The 20198-nt window shown below is 43.1% G+C and overlaps 1 protein-coding gene across 2 annotated transcripts in view; it reads right to left on the reverse strand.

Moving 5' to 3' along the window:
* The window catches only part of NPTN (neuroplastin), a 71821-nt gene that overhangs the window by 23507 nt on the left and 28116 nt on the right, over window positions 1-20198 (reverse strand). For both annotated transcript variants that reach the window (XM_081831375.1, XM_031036308.2), the window contains exons 2-4: window positions 12288-12635; window positions 7063-7234; window positions 3528-3622 (exon numbers count right to left, since the gene is read on the reverse strand). In XM_081831375.1, coding sequence (XP_081687501.1) covers window positions 3528-3622; window positions 7063-7234; window positions 12288-12635 — 615 coding nt within the window. The remainder of the gene's footprint in view (window positions 1-3527; window positions 3623-7062; window positions 7235-12287; window positions 12636-20198) is intronic.

Raw genomic sequence — 20198 nt, forward strand, 5'->3', positions numbered from 1 at the left:
ATGAGGATAGGGTTTGGGAGTCAGGAGAGGGATTTTCTCTTTTTTGTAAATTACAGACATTTTTAAGGTGCTTTGTTATGAGCACATTTTTTTAATTTTTTTTTTTTTTTAATGATTTTTTTTTTTTTTTATTTGAGAGAGAGAGAATGAGAGAGAGCATGAGAGGGAGGAGGGTCAGAGGGAGAAGCAGACTCCCTGCCGAGCAGGGAGCCCAATGCAGGACTCGATCCCGGGACTCCAGGATCATGACCTGAGCCGAAGGCAGTCGCTTAACCAACTGAGCCACCCAGGCGCCCTTTTTTTTAATTTTAGAAAAGGAAGAAAGGGGAAGAGGAAAGGAGTAAGAGTTAGAAAGGTTAAAGAATTACAGGAACAGAAAATCCAGTATCTATCTATTCATGAATGCTCTACAGCAAGCTGTGGAGTTTCTGGACGACCTACCCCTGAAGAGTCAAAAAACTGGGGAAAGAGATGCCTCCCCAGAGCTATCTAAGTGGATCCCCAGACAGGCTGGGCTATGGGCAGAGGTCCCACTAAGGTCTAGTCATTGCTGTTTCCTCTCCCCTGGTCAGCCCTGCTCCACCTTTCACCCCCAGCATCTGCTCAGGTCACCTAAGTCCATCTCGGCCGGATACCTAAGAAATGTAATCCTACACAGTAATCGTATCTTCCTGTTTACATTGTGTCACATTCCTGGCCTTTAAAAAAAGTAAAAGAAAAAACCCCCTACTTCAGATGCAAGGCCTTCCCTACTACATGTAGACATTGCCATCCTCAAAATTCCTTTCTTGACAGGGATCTACAGGCTAGGGTGGAAAAACACTGCCACCTCAGGTCTGTTCCTGGACACGTGCCCCTTCCTCTGACTCCTCCAGCCTTTTTTCCTCTTGCACACCTTAAGCAGAGCAAGATGTGGTGATCTGCTCTACAGTGCCCAGGTCTGGTCTAGTCTAAGCCCTTCACTCCCCACAGTGCTCAGTCCAAACAACACCCCAGGGAGGAGGTGCTGAACTGCAGTAAAAGCCAAATGGGAAAGAAAAGGACTGTGGACTGCAGAATAGGTGCTAAAGAAATCTATCTGTACGGTATAAATGATACTGCCCTGAAATGCCTATTTAGTTAAACCATAAAGGAAGATTCGCAGAGACTCCTTTCAGCAGAGGTCACTTATGTTTCTTGAATCTCTCTCAAGTACAGCTACCTCTGTACCTGTATTACTCAGCAAATCTGTCAAATCTTTCCAGCTATAAAGAGACAACAGTCTTTTACCTCACCATAGAGGCACTGAGGAAATAAAACCAGAGTTTATATGAAAATGCTTTGGGAATCAATCTCTCTCTCCCGCTCTCTCTTTCTCTCTCGCTCTCTCTCAATACAAGGCAGTTCACAAGCCCAGCCACCTAGCTTAGAATATGATCCTGGGCTTATGGCAAATCTTTTTAAAGTTAAACAGAAAAATGTTCAAGTCTTGACCAGACTAAACTAATTATCACCTAAAAGACACTAAATGTTCAGCTGTTTTCTATCCAGGTGTTAGGGTAAAGAGACTGGAATTCCTTGTGAATTTTCTTGAGAGACTAACCTAACTGTCCAAGCTAATCACAGAATATGCTTTAGGATTCTATGAGAGAGAATTCTCTTAAGGTGTACTCCTTTAAAAGCAGGATATCACCAGCTGCCCAATCTTCCTCACAGAGCTGCTGGGCAGGAAAATGCAGCAGTGCACAGCACACACAGTCACCACAGTAAGCTATCACGAAAGTTTTCACTTCCTCTGAAAATGCTCCCACCTGCAGCCTCCTATCCTCTGCCCCCTCCAGACCACTACCTCCTATCTGCTAAAGGGAATGTGAGGAAAAGACGCCTCAGGGGTCACTAAAGCCCACCTCTTGAGCATCCAACCCAACGGGAAACCGCCTCTGTCTCCACTCCTGACAGGACTGCTAGAAATCATGAGAGCCAAATCAGCAGGATCACAGTGAAGCCAGGACTTCCAGCTGCACAGAATTACCCTTCAGGCTCGGGGAGGACAGCTACCTACACACGCCACTCTCCCTCCCTCCCCCATCCGGTTACCTCCGCACTTGGGACTTGGCGCCAAAGGCTCAGCCTGGAATGCTGCAGGGCCTCCAGTATCTGATGGGCGAGTAAAACATCTCCCCACATAGCCCGGCTCACCCAGGCAAGGAAAGGCACTTGGCTGGCTTAGAGAAAAGGACTTCTCATACCTTCATCCTCATGTTGAACAAATGTGTCATCCTTCAAAAACAGAGATAAACCCAGACCTCTCCAAGAAAAGCCCTGAAGGAATCAAATCCCAGGTTCTCTAGCCTGTGTGGACTGTAACCATGCTACTGTGACTCAACCCCTTCAGGCATTTAGAATTCAATCTGGCAGCTGGAGGAGACACTGGCTGTCCTTACATCCACTTCCAAGTCAGGGCTGTGTCAGCAAGACACTACTTTCATTTAATAACAACATATAATTGAAACTTAGAATCTGTCTAAGCCTTTCTTTAATCTGAACTTCTAGTCTTCTAATTATTTTAAGAAAGATCTGAATATCTGCTATTACAGGATCTTCCCACTTCCTAAATTTATCCTTTCAGCTGCTAAGGATCACCTATGGATTTAAAGAACAAGTCTGTATCCTTCCTAAGCAAAATGAAGACTGAAAAAAAAAGAAAGGAAGGAAAACAAAACAAAACAAAACCCTCATCTCTTCAGTCTAACCCAAACAGTAGCCCCACCTTCCCCTGGACATTTCATAAAATGGAAAAACACGGGACTGAGCGTCAAGACCTGTATTCTAATGCTAGCTCTGCCACAAACCACTCTGTGACCCAGAGCTCGTGGCTGCACTTTTCTGGGTCTCAGCTGCTTCTTTGAAATAATACAGGAAAGCTGGATTCACGATGTTAGGTAGCTCTGACTCTTAGAGATCACTTGTCCATTCTCTTAGAGTTCCCTTCCTTTCCAGGAACTTTCAGCTACATGTTTAAGATGCCATGCACCCAGTTCCTATTAAAATTCCAATGAGCTATCCACAAACAGTTTATGTTCACCCTGCACATCGTATTTTTCCAAATCCTGCTGGCCCGTTGGAGAGACCTATTTAATAACATTTGTAAGGCACGATTTGTTCTAAGAGATTTACATAGGTTGAACCATATGAAGCTGCCAACATTCAAACATTTTTACCACACAGAAACAGCAATTTCCTATGGTTTGAATTACCACATTAACTTATTTATTCCTCCTTATAATCCCCATGAGGTAGGTTTTACAAATGAGGAAACAGGAGCACAAAGAAGTTAATAACTTGCCATAGTCACATACATAGCTAAGAGATGATAGGGTTTGGATTTAAACCTGGGCAGCTGAGCTCCTGAGCCTGTGGTCCTACCATAATGTTATATGGCCTCCCGTAATGGGAATAAGAACAGCTTGAAGACTGGGAGTCCAGACCAAGGTAGTGTCTCAGAAGGAGAGTGAGAGGCTCACACTGCAGCCTCTGTTGGGTTGTACCTTTCACTTCAATGGTGGCATTTGCTTTAGGAGCACTGACAAAGTGATATACACAGTGGTATTCGCCTGAGTCCTCAGCTCTCGGCTTATTGATCCTGCAGGGATGAGAAAAAAAAAAAAATCAAGTGAGGAAGCTGGGAACAAACATACGACAAAATATACAACAAAAGAATCAAAAGGGCAACCAGGGACTCTGCTCTCCAAACTGTGTCCCTGAATGCAACTCACCTCCTCCTAACTAAAAGCAAAAACCTCCCTCCATGTATTACAGAACATTAATGCGTCACTCCTTACTGGATGTCTGGAATACAAAGATGGAATGATACATGGTCTCTCACCTTAAACAAGTAATCAAAATAAAGGGCTGTACAAAACAGACTATATTTAGATATAGAGGATGGAGCCATCAATAAAAACTTCTTGCTCACCTGGTGGTTCTAGTCGAATAAGTAAGAGCAGGAAAAAAAGCAAATCTTCTGTGCTTCCCTAAAGACCCTGTTTTGGTCTTATTCTTCCCACACTGTATTTCAGTAGCAGGCCTTTCAGTAAGTCTACTCACTAACAGGACCAAAGAGATAGTGGAGAGAGAAAAAAATCTCTGACATCAGAGCACCAGCCATAAAGATGCAACTAAACTTTTAAGACTTTTAAGTACAGGGATGCTTGGGTGGCTCAGTCGGTTAAGTGTCTGCCTTTGGCTCAGTTCATGATCCCAGGGTCCTGAGATCCAGTCTGGCATCAGGCTCCTTGCTCAGCAGGGAGCCTGCTTCTCCCTCTGCCTGCCGCTCTCCCCGCTTGTGCGCGTGCTCTCTAACAAATAAATAAAATCTTAAAAAAAAACAAACAAAACTTTTAAATACAGCTGGAACTCTAAGGCCCTGCATGATCTGCTTCCTACCCTCATCTCAGCCACTTTCTAGCCCTGCTGGGCTCTTCTCAGTTTTTCCATGTGCCCCACTTGTTCCTTCCTCAAAACCTTGACATGAGATATTCCTTTACAGAGAATGCTCTTCCCATTACCCTTACCCAACTCTTTCTGCATCACTATTGGCTCACATCACTTCTTTCTACCCTCAATCTAAGTGACAGCCCCCCTCCCTGACATTCTTGCTTATTCTACACTGTAATTCTTCACAAGCATTCATCGCAACGTGTAATTACATACTTATGTGATTGCTTGATGAATGTCCAGTTTCCCAAAAGACCAAGTTCTATGTGGACAGGCACTGTTTATTTGGTGCATAATTCTATACCCAGCACGTGGCCTGGCCTGGAATATAGCAGGGGTAATGAATAAACGAGTAAATGACTGAATGAATGTAAACAGAGTGAACAGCTGTGCAGAGATCCTGATCAAGTAAAGCAGAGTGACAAGAAGGACTGTAGGAAATGTGCATGGCTAGAACTGCACTCCTCTGAATTCCACAGGGTGATCCTAAACAAGCTTTCTTGCCCCTGACAACCAGTTTCACACCAGCTCAGTACACTATGGCCTAGACACACACCCCAAAACACATGCAGACAGGCTGGTGTGTAATTACCAAAAAGAGAGAAATCCACATCAGAGGAAAACCATTATATAGCTTCTCCTCTTTTGGCTCAGTGGTTAAAACATACTTGTGATGGTCACATCTCCACTGCACTAGTTAATGTCTGAGAAAAACCCCTAACCTTGACTGGCCCAATATATTTATCCATCTTACTGTTCATCCCAAGAAAGAAACACAGGTTATCAGACTATGGATGAGGAAAGAGACAGCCCATCCCTAGGACTGTCTCAGCATACCCACGGCAGAATATTCTAAAAGGAGCAGCCAAAAATCTTCTAAATTGGATACAAGTAGCTCTTAAATCAATACAGTCCCAACAGGGAAAACAGACACAAGTCAGCTGCTCTTAGCAAATGTTCCAGAGTTCGGAGGAGGGGCAGCAGCTGTATCTTTAGGGCTCAGACTAACTCCTTTTAAGTTCCTTGAAAAGATTTGAAAAGAGGACTCCCAAGCTTGAGCCCATGCCTATGGGCTCAAAATCTCCCCCATAACATTCCCTTCAACTATTGGGAAGCAACTGAAGCAAATGGAAAACATCCCCTATAGCCGAGCAGGTGCAGGATCTGAGACTGGCTCCATAGCTGACTTAATAGGTAGCCCAAGGGACTCATCAGCTGTTCTTTCACAAAATGTGGGAGAACAGAGATTCCCTGAAAAACTCTGACAATGCAGAACACGCCTAGAGAGCTGCTAATAAGCTGACCAAAAAAAAAAAAAAAGAAGAAGAAAGAAGAAGAGGAGGAAGAGGCAGTATTTTATAAAGTCAAGCTCAAATTTAGTAAGTTACAGTTCAAAGCCCTATAGGTGACATAGTACAAGTCCTAGGAGAAACACAATTGAATGTCTGGTACCTTGAAAGAGTTATTATAAAAATATAAACCTGTAAAACTAACAAACAGACCCAAGAATATATGCCTTTCATTCCACCCAATAGTTCTATGTGATTAACCTTTTCCAAACTATGAGAATATAGCTGAGGTTATGTTTCCAATTTAACATCAGAAGAAACTACAGTGGAGATAGATTAACTTGCCACTAAAAGACCTAGATTCTAGAAAGTCAAAAGACCTGGGACCTAGCCTTACTTCTGAAATTTACTAGATACAATATTTGGCCTTGAAAACAGTGAAGAATTATTACTCTTTGAGTTTCAGATTCTTTGCTTGAAAAAGGGAGGATCCTTAATGAGGATCCTTAATAAGGGGTATGAAAAGATCTCAATCTTGCAAAATACGGCAGAATGTCCTTGCTACTACTGGCACACAGGTTTTCCTGGTCTCACTCCAGTGCATTATTTCTTTGCACTGCAAAGCTGACAAACAGGATCAGCCGATCCTTTTCCAAATTAGTTTTCAACCACAAACAAACAATTCTGAAAGGTGAGGTGCCATGTGTTCTAGATATTCCAAAAAAGCACCAAATCTTTGGGTGCCAGGTTAGCTTCAGCCAGCAAATACACCCCTTTCATCAAATGATGTTTCCAGGTTACTATCCTTAATCCAGATCACTAAAGAGCCCTGTATCCACTGGGTCTTGATCAGGTTCTGGTCCTATTAATTACTCCTAAAAGGTAACTCACTAGGAAATCTACCCAGTGGAAAGATTAAAGGGTGCTCTTGCTCTAAGAGTCCTAAAGCAGATTTCAATCTGATTCCTCAAACCACTGGATTAAGTCAAGAGACCTGCATTCTAATTGTGACTTTCCTACTGACAAGCACGATTACTACTCCCTATGCCCTCCATATCTCTATTATCATAATGAGGGGAACATCTATGACTCTCAAACCTGGCTGTTCATTAGAATCCTCTGGAAATCTTTAATAGATCCCTGGGCCTCACCCCAGACATACCGGATAAGATTCTCCGGAGAAGGACCATATATATCTTATGTGTCTCCCATGTAACAGAATTGTGGATTATGAACGTCCATAGTAAGTTCAGCAATGCTCCCTCCCATCTTCCCAGGAGCTGCTAGTCCCTCTCACCTGTATTCCATGTTGCTGGCATTCTTGCGAGTGGCAGTCAGTTCGACCCCATTCTTTGTCCAGTAGCTATATGTAAGAGTGTGAGAGCTGGAGGTGAGGTTACACTGCAGGGTAATGGGGAGAACAGGGCTGTCTCGAAGAATGACCTCTTCACTGGTGACAATCCTTGGCTCTGTAATAAGAGTGCACAGTGATAGGGAGCCATAGCCTTCCATTCTCTGTAGCCCTGGCCTGAGAATCGGATGGGGTAGGATGGGGAGACTAGAAGAAGAGGGAGGGCAGACAGGACCACATGAGGAATTTCACTTTACCACTTTGGAGGAAGTCAAGAAAGGAAAAACAATGATTATAAGCAAATGACCACTAGCGCAGACAACAGCCTGAAGACCAGTTGGCCTAGACGTGAAAAGAATGGGAGTATTACAGGTACTTGTACTGGCAACAATCCACTTACACTTTTGAACACCACAGTTTTATGATTTAAGAACACCAACCAATTCAGCTTCAATTAGAAAATCAGGCTCCGCCTTGCAGTTCTGAAGACAAAGGCAATATCATTTATGTAACTAATAAACTCCCTATGGAGTCACTAAGCCTTGGAACAGTAATAGCTATAATTAGATAATACATGTATGGCTTTTCCCACATTAAATTCTGATAAACCTATGGCAAACCAGCCATGGTCATTAATTATGCAGAAAAAGACAGTGTCGATCCTAACAGCAAATTTCCTGCCAGTAGTCTGTTGCATTTTCCAAATTTTGCCAAGGGAAAATTCTTAAGGAACCATCACAGTTCTTCTCTCCAGCCCGTATTTATTCCCAAAACAAAACTTTTTCAGAATTGCTAAGTAAAACACATTCCACTGTGCAGATAACATAACTAGAATGCGATATGTGTTGGTATCATGTGTTCCTAGTGTTTTAGAGCTAAAAGGCCCTTAGAGTTCAGTGAATCCCACTCTTTAAGAGCTAGAAACGGAAAATGACTTGTGCAAGTCATGACTTAGTGGCAACGCTGGGCCTAGAACACACATCTGACTGAATTCGCTAGCTCTGCCTCCCTTCCCCACCTCCAACCCCCCTCCCCGCCACCCCGTCACTTTCCGCCCTACATCAAGTTACATAATTCATCTTCTGGTTCTCTCCTGGGCTTAGATAACCTGGGGTCATTATTTTAGAACCTACAAAAATAACCTACTTGACTCAAATATTAGAACACATTGAGCAGAAATGTTTTAAGGCACACTCTATCATTCCTGGAAGGTTCATCCTTAAAAAAAATTCCACCACTATATTAAAGTCAAGATGTTTGTCGTCTTGTTGTTACCATTACTTCTTTCTAACCTTTTCCCAAGCTTAGCTGTTACTCTACTTTTGGTCAGACATTTTCAGGTGAAGTCTAAACTTTTCCCATCCACAATTAGAGGTATTTCCTCTTTTATTCTTTTTCCAATTGTTTCTCAGAAATTTTTGACTAACTTCCCATTTCCCTGCACCTGGCAACTCTGTAGCAGCAAACTGATACCATTTTATGCAGTACGGTGCTGACTCTTAACTCTTGAGGACAGAACTCTCTCCCTCCACTGGAGCTAAGCTTTGTCCCCTGTGCAGGGAGGGGGACAGAATAGAGAAGTCATGGGACACTTGAAAAATATAATGCCCAAGGACCTCCTAATCAATGCAACATTTCTGACTGTAGAGCTCGTATCAAAGAAAACTGACAAATAAAGCATATCCTCAAGTCTGTTCAATTAAAAGGGGTTCTCACTATTTTCCAATTCTGGCAAAGGGATAGTGGTTATCTTCCATTCAGCACTGGTCCTTACTGGTAACACCAAACAGGGTCTCTACGTACAGATAATGGAGGCATAGCAGCCACTAAGACAAAAGCAGATGCATGGAAACACGTTAGCGCAGTGGTGTCCCATGGTTTCCAAAACACACTGGACAGAAGCCAAATCCCTGGGCCTTAAGTCGAGCAGAATGGCTGCAAACCCTGCAATGGAAGGCGCGCACACACACCATCAGCAGAAAGCACCACAATTCCAGGAAAAATCAAAACCAAGCAAAAACAAAAGAGAGAACCAGTACTCCACAGAAATTAAAAATATAAAGGCAACATTAAAACCCAAACACACTTTTAGGTTTTTACTAAATTTTTATTATCCAATTTTATTTTCTGTCCCATGTGGGACTCTCCTTCTGGTTCTTCTTCTCAGACTGCACTGAGAAAGGGTAAACTCTGAGGATGAGGCCAAGAGCTTCCAGATGTCTCAACACAAGGAGCCCAAAGTAAGTGCTACTCTTACCTGTGACGATGCAAATGCTCACTGCAGCTCAGGGAGATCAAGAAGGTGATGAGAGCAACCTGCAGACTTTCTGCCAAGAATTCTTGGAAGGCAAAGGAAAGCACTTTTCCCCTTACGTGTTAAAGATCCAGGAGAGAGTCAGCTGGGAGCAAGTGGATAATTTAAATAGGTTTAAATAGGATTCTGCACCATAGGAGGGTGATGGGGTAGGGTAGCCTCCCTCCGATGATTGCTGTATATGGAAACCAGTGCTAAACCAAGCTCCTTGGCCAGGGTGCCACATCTGCATTCTACACCAGGATGAAGGTGGAGCTTTTCTCTCTGTGGTTTAGCACTGCGCATGAAAATCCAGGAGAGAGGAACATTTAGGAGAAGCCCAAAAATGTTTACCTGCCATTGACTCCTATTTAGAAACAGTGGATGGGAGACCCTTACCCTCACCATCACTCATGTGTAGAAGAACATGCTATGGCCAGGGAGATACCCTAAAAACTGGGCATATTTCTCTGTCTGCCTTACCTTACTCAAGGAGTTCTGGGGAAAGTACTGTCAAGAAGTCATCCTTAGGAGCGCCTGAGTGGCTCAGTCGGTTAAGCGTCTGCCTTCGGCTCAGGTCGTGATCGCAGGGTCCTGGGATCGAGCCCCACATCAGGCTCCCTGCTCAGCAGAGAGTCTGCTTCTCCCTCTCTCTCTGACCCTCCTCCCCGCTTGTGCCCTCTCTCTCTCTGTCTCAAATTAAAAAAAAAAAAAAAGAAGTCATCCTTAGAGGACTTCAGCCTCCTCCTGGAGGCAAATGTCCTTGCTAAGACCGTAAAACAATCCAATTAGAGTGAATTCAGGGTGTTTTTTAGAAGTAGCAGCAGCAGCTTGGCTCTCTAAAACAGTTAACTAGGGTTAACTGATTGAGGAAGTCTGGGACGAGACTGAACTGGCCAGGGTTTGGTTTAACCACATGCAGATACTTCTGAGTTAGGAAGTTTATTTCCAAGTAAACTGGGGAAATGTTATGTAGTACCCCCAAAGACTCATCTTCTTCTGGCCCCAAGGCATGACCTTTTAACTCTGAGTCTACCTGAGTCAAGCTCCTGGAGTACAAGTACCAAATGCCCAGCCCAGTCCATGCCTACAAACTTCTGCAGATTTCTGTGGCCATTTGGGTAATTCTGCTTTTATAAGGAAAGGAGCAGGGGGCAGGAGAAGGAAGCGTGCAAGGGAAAAAGTGTTAAATTAAAGGAAAATTGCTGGGTTAATATTCCCCATTTTCACATAGACAGGTTTTCTTTTCCCCTTTCCAGAAGCAGGTTCTCTGATTGAACAGTGCCAGCTGCAGCAGCCTCTCCTATCTCTCCCCTAAGGCCTCTCCTCTTCATAAGCATCTTCTAAGGCACTATACAGAACAGATGACTAACCTGCTATCTTCCATATAAGTATATAGATTCAGGGCTCATGTCCTATTATTTCCTGTGTTATTACCAAATTCCTCATAAATGTGTTTTTACTATTTTTACTTACTCTTTCTAAATCAATCAGTTCCTTAAGCCAGAACTGGCTATAAGTCTGAGTTCTTGAAGAGAAGGTGAAAACCCAAAGGGTCTTTCCATTAAATAGAGTATGCTCCCTCAATTATAATCAGGTCAGATGCGGGGCTAGAACTAACTCTTCCTGGCCAGGGGCACTAGCTCACTGGTGGCTTTTCCCTCCTTCTTCCCACTGTACAAGTAGCAAGACACTTTTCAGAAAGAGAGGTGGCCACAAGAGCTCCTGTGTCTAATGTCTAATACTTGTACCTGCTACAACAGAGGAAGGGAAGAATTCTGAGCTAGCTGCTTAGCTCTCCCTCATCACTTAGTTGGAATTTAGTTTCTTCTTTTTGCAAAATACAAGAAAAGGCCAGTGTGAATGGCTTCCAAACTACTTCTGGGGCTGCCAGGGGATGAGGAGCACTGTGCCAACAGTCAGTCATCAAAGTCAAACTATCTGTGAACAGGAAGCAGATGCAACTCTGACTTTGAAACAGCATGATGGGGTTTTAAAAAAAAATACTTTGCAGTTTAGTGTCACCTGGTGCCTAATAGCAAGACATATGGAGAAAATCTCAGGCTGCTGCTTTTGAGAGAACAGGAGCCTGGACGGGCAGGACCAGTAAGGAGTGTACTGCTGTAGTGGAGGGCTGTTATCAGAGAAGCACGTGCCGCTGTTTTAGAAAAGAAAAAGAGCTGAAACTATGGAAATATCCAAGCTTACATGCCACCCAACAACCAAAACACACCACCACACCGCACCTATGGCGACATTCCCATCACAGAACAGGATGACACCAAGTCACAGTGAGGGAAGAAGCTGGGCAGACACAAACTTAAAACCATAGAGGTGAAGGCAGCTACTCAGAGAGCTTCAAACAGATGAACAGAAGAAATAAAAAGTAGTTAGATTGGGGAGAGAAACAAAAATAAAAAGGCACCAGAGAATAAATCAGCAAAAGGATAGCAGGAAAACCTACTACAAAATTAAAGGGGAGGGAAAGAAACAATTCAACACTACCCTGGTTTAACTGCCTGGTTTTTTGAGTTTTAAGTGGTTTTTTGAGCCCCCCCACCCAGTTGTCCCTCCCCACCTCTTCCCATTGCAGATGATTTTGGACAGGCACGGATTTCCCCAAGTTCTTTGTTCCTGAGGAGAAAGACACAGAGAAGGGTTGGGGGATAAGGGAGGTAGAGAGGACGGCAAAGAAAAAAAAAAAGTTGCCACAGATGTTTTCATACACTACAACCAAAAGGGTCGTGGGTTTGAAAAAACGAAGACAATGGGTGGGGTGAGCGATCATACTGGGGAAGAGGGAAAGGAAGCAGAAGGGAAGGGTCATCGGGCCACCTCTAATGACTACAGTACTACTACTGTAGGGTGCTGGACTCACTCTGAAGGACGCTTATGGTGGCCTGGGCTCGAATCCATGTTATGGAGGGGTTTTGCCTCAAGTCATTCCTCTTGGGGTCGTTGCTGGCCCTGCACTCGTAAGTCCCAGAGTCCTCCAAGGTGAGCCGGGTTATTCTCAGCACACTCACGCCGTTTGACCCGTAGGCGGTGTTTACGGTGACACGGCGCTTCCGAGCACCGTCCCACAGCTGTCTGAAAGACTCTGCCCGGTTGACTTCTGCGTACCACCACTGGATCTCTGGCGTGGGGCTCCCGACCACGTCACAGTACAGCTCAAAGGCGTCCCCAGTGAGCTTAGTTTCTGACATGGGCGACTTGACAAACCCAGCTAGAGGGAGGGGGAGCAGGAATGCAGTGACAGGCCAATCAGAAAAAAAAAAAAAGAATCAACAGGTGTTAATAGTAATTTAAAGAAAAGAAAAGAAAAAAGCAAATGAGTTGCAAAGAACAAAAAGGATTCATTTTTAAACTATAAAGAGACAGTAAATAGCATTTCATATAAGCTTTTAGAAGAAGAACCACCCTGGGAAGCTTATGAAGCAAAGGCAGGCTAATTACAAGCTGGGGCGGCCCAGGTGCTAGCCAGGCAGAAGCAAGCCCACTGGAAAGCGTTTTAGCAATGGGCCCAGTTGGTAGGAATGAGAAAGCCTCAGGTCTCAGGGAAGAGTCTTTTTCCTTAGAGCACAAACCATTACCTTTTCAAATTCAGGCAAGCGATGAAAGATAACCGCAAGCAGCAGTAGTTCTATATGCCAAGTCAGGATCTCTCTTTTGGATGGGTGAACACTTTGTTAGAGATGCAATGTCTTTTGTGGGCCTCAACAAGAAATATTAACTGACCTAATGGTGCCTTCTCTTGGGAATCAAAGTCGAAATTTCAACTGAAAAGGCAGCATATTTCTCTCTTGTGCAGGAGTCCACCCTGTGTTTGGGATGGACGTCCCCCCACATCCTATTCTTCCCTGGGTCTTTGGCAAACAAACAGCCCAGCTAGCTGTGACTAGGTAGCCTCTACCTGAATGCAGACTTTCAGGCACAAGAAAACAAGACAGTCTGTACTTCAGAGTGAGAGTTACTATGGGCGTCAGCTCAGCAGGGGAACCAACAGCAACGGCAATCCAGCTCATTGCCAACAGAGGGACTATGCCTTCCACAATTCCATGAGTTCATACAACTAGAGAACTCTCCTGAAAAGTCAGTCTTAAAAATAACCATGGTACTTGACAGGCGCTGTCTACATAGTTTACTTGCCTAGCTCCCAGAGGCCAGCTCATAAAGAATAAGAAATATGTAATGATGAATTAAATTCTATGGTGAAGGCTAGGCCTCAACAATATTGCCAGGCATTGTTCAGGAATTAAAGTTGATGCCTACCTCCACTTGTCCATAATTTGCTTTAGGTTACACTCCCATAAGACAAGGTGGCAATGGCAGAAAGAGAGTAGAAAATCCAGACTTAATTGAAGAACTTGAGAGTAGGATCCATAATAAACTAAATCACAGCGCAAGCATACTCTCTCTCACCCATTTACTCCACCTAGGGTTCATCAGCACTTCTACCAATTCAGGCAGTATCCCAAGGTACAGGGCAAGAGCAGCTGGTCAATTTCTCTGGGGACCAAGCTGACCCCTCTGGAGTGAGCAGAGTGGGGCCAAGATCTACCAACATCAGATTAAAAACATTCCAAAGGAAAGGTATAAATTAAATGGAACAGCTTTCCTACAGTCCAGAAGCCAAGGATATAAAGGAGCTGGCTGAAAATGGAGGTTACTAAGCGGAGAATTTTCTGTTTATACCCACAGAAGTACTTGCCTTTGGAAGTAAATCCACCCCATGGACCTGAGAACCCTAGGAGAGGTACTATACTTACTTAAGTAGAGGACAAGACCTCCAAATTCATACTAGTCTTTCAATTCATAAAACATTGAGAATCTGGGGAGGACAGGAATCCAGTAATTAACAGCCTCAGACTAAATGTTCTGCCTTGAAAATGCTATTCTAAACTACCTCTTCCGATCGTGTCAGTTCCTTGTAAGGAACCATCTACCAGAGGCCCCAAGAAGCCAAAAAGATGTCACTCTCAGATGCAGGGGAAGTTTCAGAATTTCAGAAAGGAGGCACCAATCCCCAGCAATGAAAAGCTGAGCTCACTTCCAGGTAAAGTGGTAATCAAGGAGCCATGTCTTAATTTCACAAACTGCCACCTGCCCACCCGTCAAAGTCAATGCCAGCTAATATAGAAGGACACGTAAAGGAAGCTGGTTCCATTCATTTTACTACTGGTTTAATCACCATGGAAAACTGGTTATCAGTAAATCCCTAGGAAGCAGTAAAGAGCAGTACTCTGTTTTAATCACACTCTCAATCATTAAGTGTAAATTACAAGAGCTCTTATTCTCACATTTTCTGTGAACTGGGGGAGTTTATGTCTTCTCAAACACTGTGATTATGCACACTGTCCTCGACTTATGATGGGGTTACATCCTGATAAAGCCATTGTAAGTCGAAATTTTCAAAAGTCGAAAATGCATTTAATACACCTAACCTACAGAGCTTCTTAGTCTAGCCTACCTTAAACGTGCTTGGAACACTTAACACAGGCCTACAGTTGGGCAAAATCATGTAACAAAACATCTACTTTATAAGTGTTGAATATCTCATATAATTTATTGAATGTTAAACTGAGAATGAAAAACAGAATGGCTGTATGAGTCCAGAACAGTTTTGTCTACCCTCTGATAGCATGGCTGACTGGGAGCTGCAGCTCGCTACTGCTGCCCACCACCATGAGGGAGGAAGGGACTGCAGATTGCTAGCCTGGGAAAAGATCAATATTCAAAATTCAAAATATGGTGTCTATTGAATATGTATCACTTTTGCACCATCATACAGTTGAAAAGTTTTAAGTTGAACCACAGTAAGTCAGGGACCATCTACTTGATCATGCTCTAGAAACCTGTTCGGGGGTTTGTTTTGTATTTTTTCCCCTTCTGAAATGCAGGCTGACATTTAAGCCTCTTTATCAATCCACTGACTATGCTAATGTAAAAGGAATGCCTGCAAGTATGTCCAGAACCCCAAGAACCCATCCAATTCCAGTGTAATCTCAAATCCCAATGCTACACAATTCAAAGGTAGCTGAGAAACAGCCTGAACACAATTCCCATTGCACAGAACCAAGCAAGTCACTCAACCTTACACTGCCAACCCTGGGCAAGACTCACTACTAAGGAGGAAGGAATGCTGATCTGATTTAGTTTAATTTTCTACCTGCACACAGGAAAATGGGACTAAGTCAAAAATAAATGTTCTTTGAATTAGTAAACTATATGACATATATTTAAACAAACTTATCTAAAAACAAGATTTAAAATCCCTTAAAACACTAACTACAGACAACTATCTATGTGTTCGTTGAAAGCTATTTATTAGCCATGTGCACCAACAGGTAACATTTTCTAAGTACATGTTATGTGTTAGAGACAATGTGCTAAGCACTTTGTATTACCTCATTTAATCCTCACAACAGTCCTATAAGATAGGTGCCACCATAACACCCTTAAAGATGGAAACTAAGGCCCAAAAAAGTTAAGTACTTGCCCACAGTCACAAGCTAATAGTGAAAGAGTCTGGCCTGAAATCCAGGTGTGTCCAAAGCCAAAGCATGGTCTCCTAATAACTTTCCACAACTGTGGTCAATATCCCTTACTAAAATAGAAAAAGTTTTTAAAAATTAAAGATATTTTTTGCCACCACTTAAATGTAATTAATTAATAATTTCTGAGTACAAAAAGCAAGGACCTGTCCATTGGAATGTGCAGCACACTGTGGTCACTAACTCCTTAAAATTATAATCCTAGTAAAGAATGGAGATAGAGAAGCATAGGATCAAAGAGTCCCCCAAGCAAGGGATGTGTATGTGTGTGTGTGTGTGTGTACTGGGGGACAGAGGGGAAAAGTGAGAAAACAAAAGAAAAGATGGTTCAAAAGCAAGATTGCCCCCTAGTTCTGATGATTTCATCACCCTGCTCTTGAGAAAGCTGGCTTCATAGGAGGCAAGAGTTTAAAATCATTAGATGCATTTCTCTGATACTGTGGTCAGTGGGCAAATTAACAAAGGGCAGTACCTAAAATTTTTATAAAACCTAACAGTTTACAAAGTGCTTCCATGCGCATCACATCGCATTTCATTCACATAGTTTCACAAGGTTCATAGGGCAGGCACAGAGAGAGGTTCATAACTTGCCCAAGACTGCGTAGGTAGCTAATCTTGAGCAGAGATGGGATCAGAATGCAGGCCTTCAGCTCTTAGTCTACTGTACTTCCCATTAAACCGTACTGCCCCTACCAAACCAAGCACAGGATTCCTTGATAGCTGAACATGCATCAAAAATCCATGAAAATAGATCTATTTCTCCTCCTAGAAGCAGGGAAAAGAAAAAACAAAAAACCTCTCTACACAGTATCATGAAATCACAATTAGCAAAGGAAAGTTATTAGCAATCATCTACCTCATTATCCAACCAAAATTAGCTACAGTTCAGGAGAAGAGAAGAGCCAGCTTGCAGCAGCAGCATCAGGAAGACGCAGACAGCTCAGAGTCTGACTCACTGCCCTGCCTTTCATCACCAAGGGCTCTCAGTCAAGTATGTGCCCTCAACATAAGAGGACACAACTGCCTGAAGTTGGGAGGCCAGCAGAAAGATCTGTTTGATCTCCAGGTCAAAGCCCATCCAATATTTTGGAAAAAGCCAAAATTTCTGAAAACAGCCTCCCACCCCTTCCCCACCATCATCTCTACCCACTGTAATATGTAACGAGGCTCAGATCTCAAACAGGTTTGAGAAAGTACTAATGAAGTGCATTCAGTTCAACAATGATAAAGGAAGCTGAAAGGTGGTCACAGGATTGGGGGAAGGGAGAGACTAGAAGCTGGGGTTGGAGGAGGACAGCAAGCACAGTACAAAAAAATGAAGACAGTAAAACCAGGAAAGCAGTAATGTAAAATTGCATAACTGGGGATGGGGGATGGGAAGCGAAGATGACAGCTGGGGCTAGCAGCCGGAGAAAAGGAGGAGCTCTCTGGCAGGAAAAACTGGATGTGTAGATATGTAGCAGCGGGTGAGAAGAAAAAGGGAACACAGAAGAGCAAGTTGAGCCCAATCCCAAAAAAACTGCTTTTACATATGCCCCAAGGAAGCAAAAAAGCTAACCTAAGTCCCACATAGGACCTGAGACCATCAATGATTTTTACAGCTGAAATTCTCACGTACCTCCAGGGCAATCTCTGAACAGGTAACAAGACTAACTTCTCTCCCCCGCTCTCTCTCAGCTGACTACTGCCAAGGCCAGGCTTTTAAATCTAGCCTGCTTTTGTCACCTTTTATTTATTTTTTAAACAGCTGTTCCCTTCAAGCCCCTGTTTACTACTAATTCCCTGTGGGTGGCTCATGCTGTTGTCTCTTGCATGCCTCATAATAAAGAGAAAATGACAGCCAAGGACAAAAGAGCATTTCTCTCCCCGCATCTCATCCTCAAACACACCCTCATATCATATACATCAAAAGGAAGAAAGACTAAGCAAGACAAGCTGATCTCTAACTGTGGTTTTAGGCATAGTATTTCAAATCTATTTAAACAACTGTGAACTGCTACAAGGCTGTATACACAGGTTGTACACATCTCGCCTACTTTTTTTTTTTTTTTAAGATTTTATTTATTTATTTGAGAGAGAGAGAGAGAGAGAGTGAGCACGAGCAGGGGGAGGCAGAGGGAGAGAGAAAGGGAGAAGCAGACTCTGCTGGGCAGGGAGCCTGATGTGGGGCTCAATCCCAGGACCCAGGGATCATGACCTGAGGTGAAGGCAGATGCTTAACTGACGGAGCCACCCAGGCGCCCCACATCGTGCTTATCCTTACTGTTAATTTAAGAATTATTATCACTATTCCTTAACAACAAAGACAGGTCATAAATCCATATGCACTTATTCTGTGTGTAACCATCAAGGGTAAGGAAGGCCTGAAGCCCTGGGAGTGGATGAAAATGGGATAACCTCATTTTCTGCTGCAGGAAGTATCTGGGTCTGATCTCAAGGATTAGCCTGATCTGTAGGTAGAAATGACAGCAATTACAAAGCATTTCCCAAAATTAAACCTATTCCTTTCACAGCTACCTCTATCAGGCAAACATGACAAAGGTTTAGGACTGTTCCCATCACTAGTTTCTATGCCAGGGCCCACCCTTTATTTAGAAAGTGTACCATCCAAATGGCTAAAGAAATCTGCTCAGCACCTTAGCCAACTCTGTTTTGGAGAAACAGGGAAATCCAGTTTGAAGGAGACTACGTAGTTTAGTGATTAAAAGCAGCAAACTCTAAAATTAGATTGTCTGGAGGGGCAATCACTAACTATATGACCTCAGACAAGTGACCTAACCTCTCTGAGCTTCTCCTAATCTGTAGAAGGAGGTAAATAATAGTAGCAACCTCATGGTGTTATTGTGAGGATTAAATGAAATAACACAGCTTAAAACAGTGCCTGGCATATAGTAAGCACTCAATAATGTTAGCTATTATTGTATGTCTCCATAGAAATAATGCTGAACAGGCCACACGCAATAGCCTTCAGCACTGCTCCACAACAGGCTGGGAAGCAAAAATGTTACAACCAAAATGAGTTCTAAATTAGAATCCAACTTCAAGAAACAGCAAAAAATTAACCTTTAAAATAAATTTAGAACCAGAATGGAAGTAGATTTCAGAACACAATGAAAAAGGGAATTCTTCATTCCTTCCTATCCTTAGAGCAAACTAGAATGGGGAGAATGATAATAGCAGTGTGAATTCAAGGAATTTGGGAAATGTTACTAGAGTTGTAAACCATTAAATCTGAGATATTATGAACAATGTGGAAAGCCTGGGGCGCCTGGGTGGCTCAGTCGTTAAGCGTCTGCCTTTGGCTCAGGTCATGATCCCGGGGTCCTGGGATCGAGCCCCACATTGGGCTCCCTGCTCAGCGGGAAGCCTGCTTCTCCCTCTCCCCCTGCTTGTGTTCCCTCTCTCGCTGTGTCTCTCTCTGTCAAATAAATAAAATCTTTAAAAAAACAAAAAACAGGGCGCCTGGGTGGCTCAGTCGTTAAGCGTCTGCCTTCGGCTCAGGTCATGATCCCGGAGTCCTGGGATCGAGCCCCGCATCGGGCTCCCTGCTCCGCGGGAAGCCTGCTTCTCCTCTCCCACTCCTCCTGCTTGTGTTCCTGCTCTCGCTATGTCTGTCTCTGTCAAAAAAATAAATAAAATCTTTAAAAAAATAAAAAAATAAATAAAAATAAAAATAAAAAAACAAAAAACAATGTGGAAAGCCCAAAAGTAATGAGAACAAAAAGAGGCAGCATAGATTCTCCTAAAAAAAAAAAAAGTGATGAATAAACCCACCGATTACAAATCAAGCTGTTTAGCAGGCCAAACTGTAAATTCACAAAATATAAGATAAAATGGTAGTTACAGGATTTTGGACCATGTCAGATTAAGCTTAATTTCATCTAACAGTGTCAGCTTTTGAGTCAGTACCTCCACACCTTAAATTCTCTTAACACTGAGTAGTTTCTTCGAAAAGGAATGATGCCATCTTCTTTATCGGGTAGTTGTTAAGTCATGTAGTTTATATGGAAAAGCTCTGTAAACTGTAAAGCTCTATACAAATGTTATTTTAAGACAGAGAAGGGATGAGCATCTGACATGACTGATCTCCAACAAGGATTTTCATTCAGTCCTGTTGTCAATTACCACTGACAAGCTAAACAAGCATGATCTACCTAGATCCATGGGTCTAAAAGTCAGTGACCAAAAAGAAAGTTTAGAAGTATGATAAAAAGAAACCATGGGCTTCTCTCATC

Source organism: Leptonychotes weddellii, chromosome 9, assembly GCF_054177405.1.
Source record: "Leptonychotes weddellii isolate Sample4059 chromosome 9, ASM5417740v2, whole genome shotgun sequence".
In the NCBI taxonomy this organism is placed as follows: domain Eukaryota; kingdom Metazoa; phylum Chordata; class Mammalia; order Carnivora; family Phocidae; genus Leptonychotes; species Leptonychotes weddellii.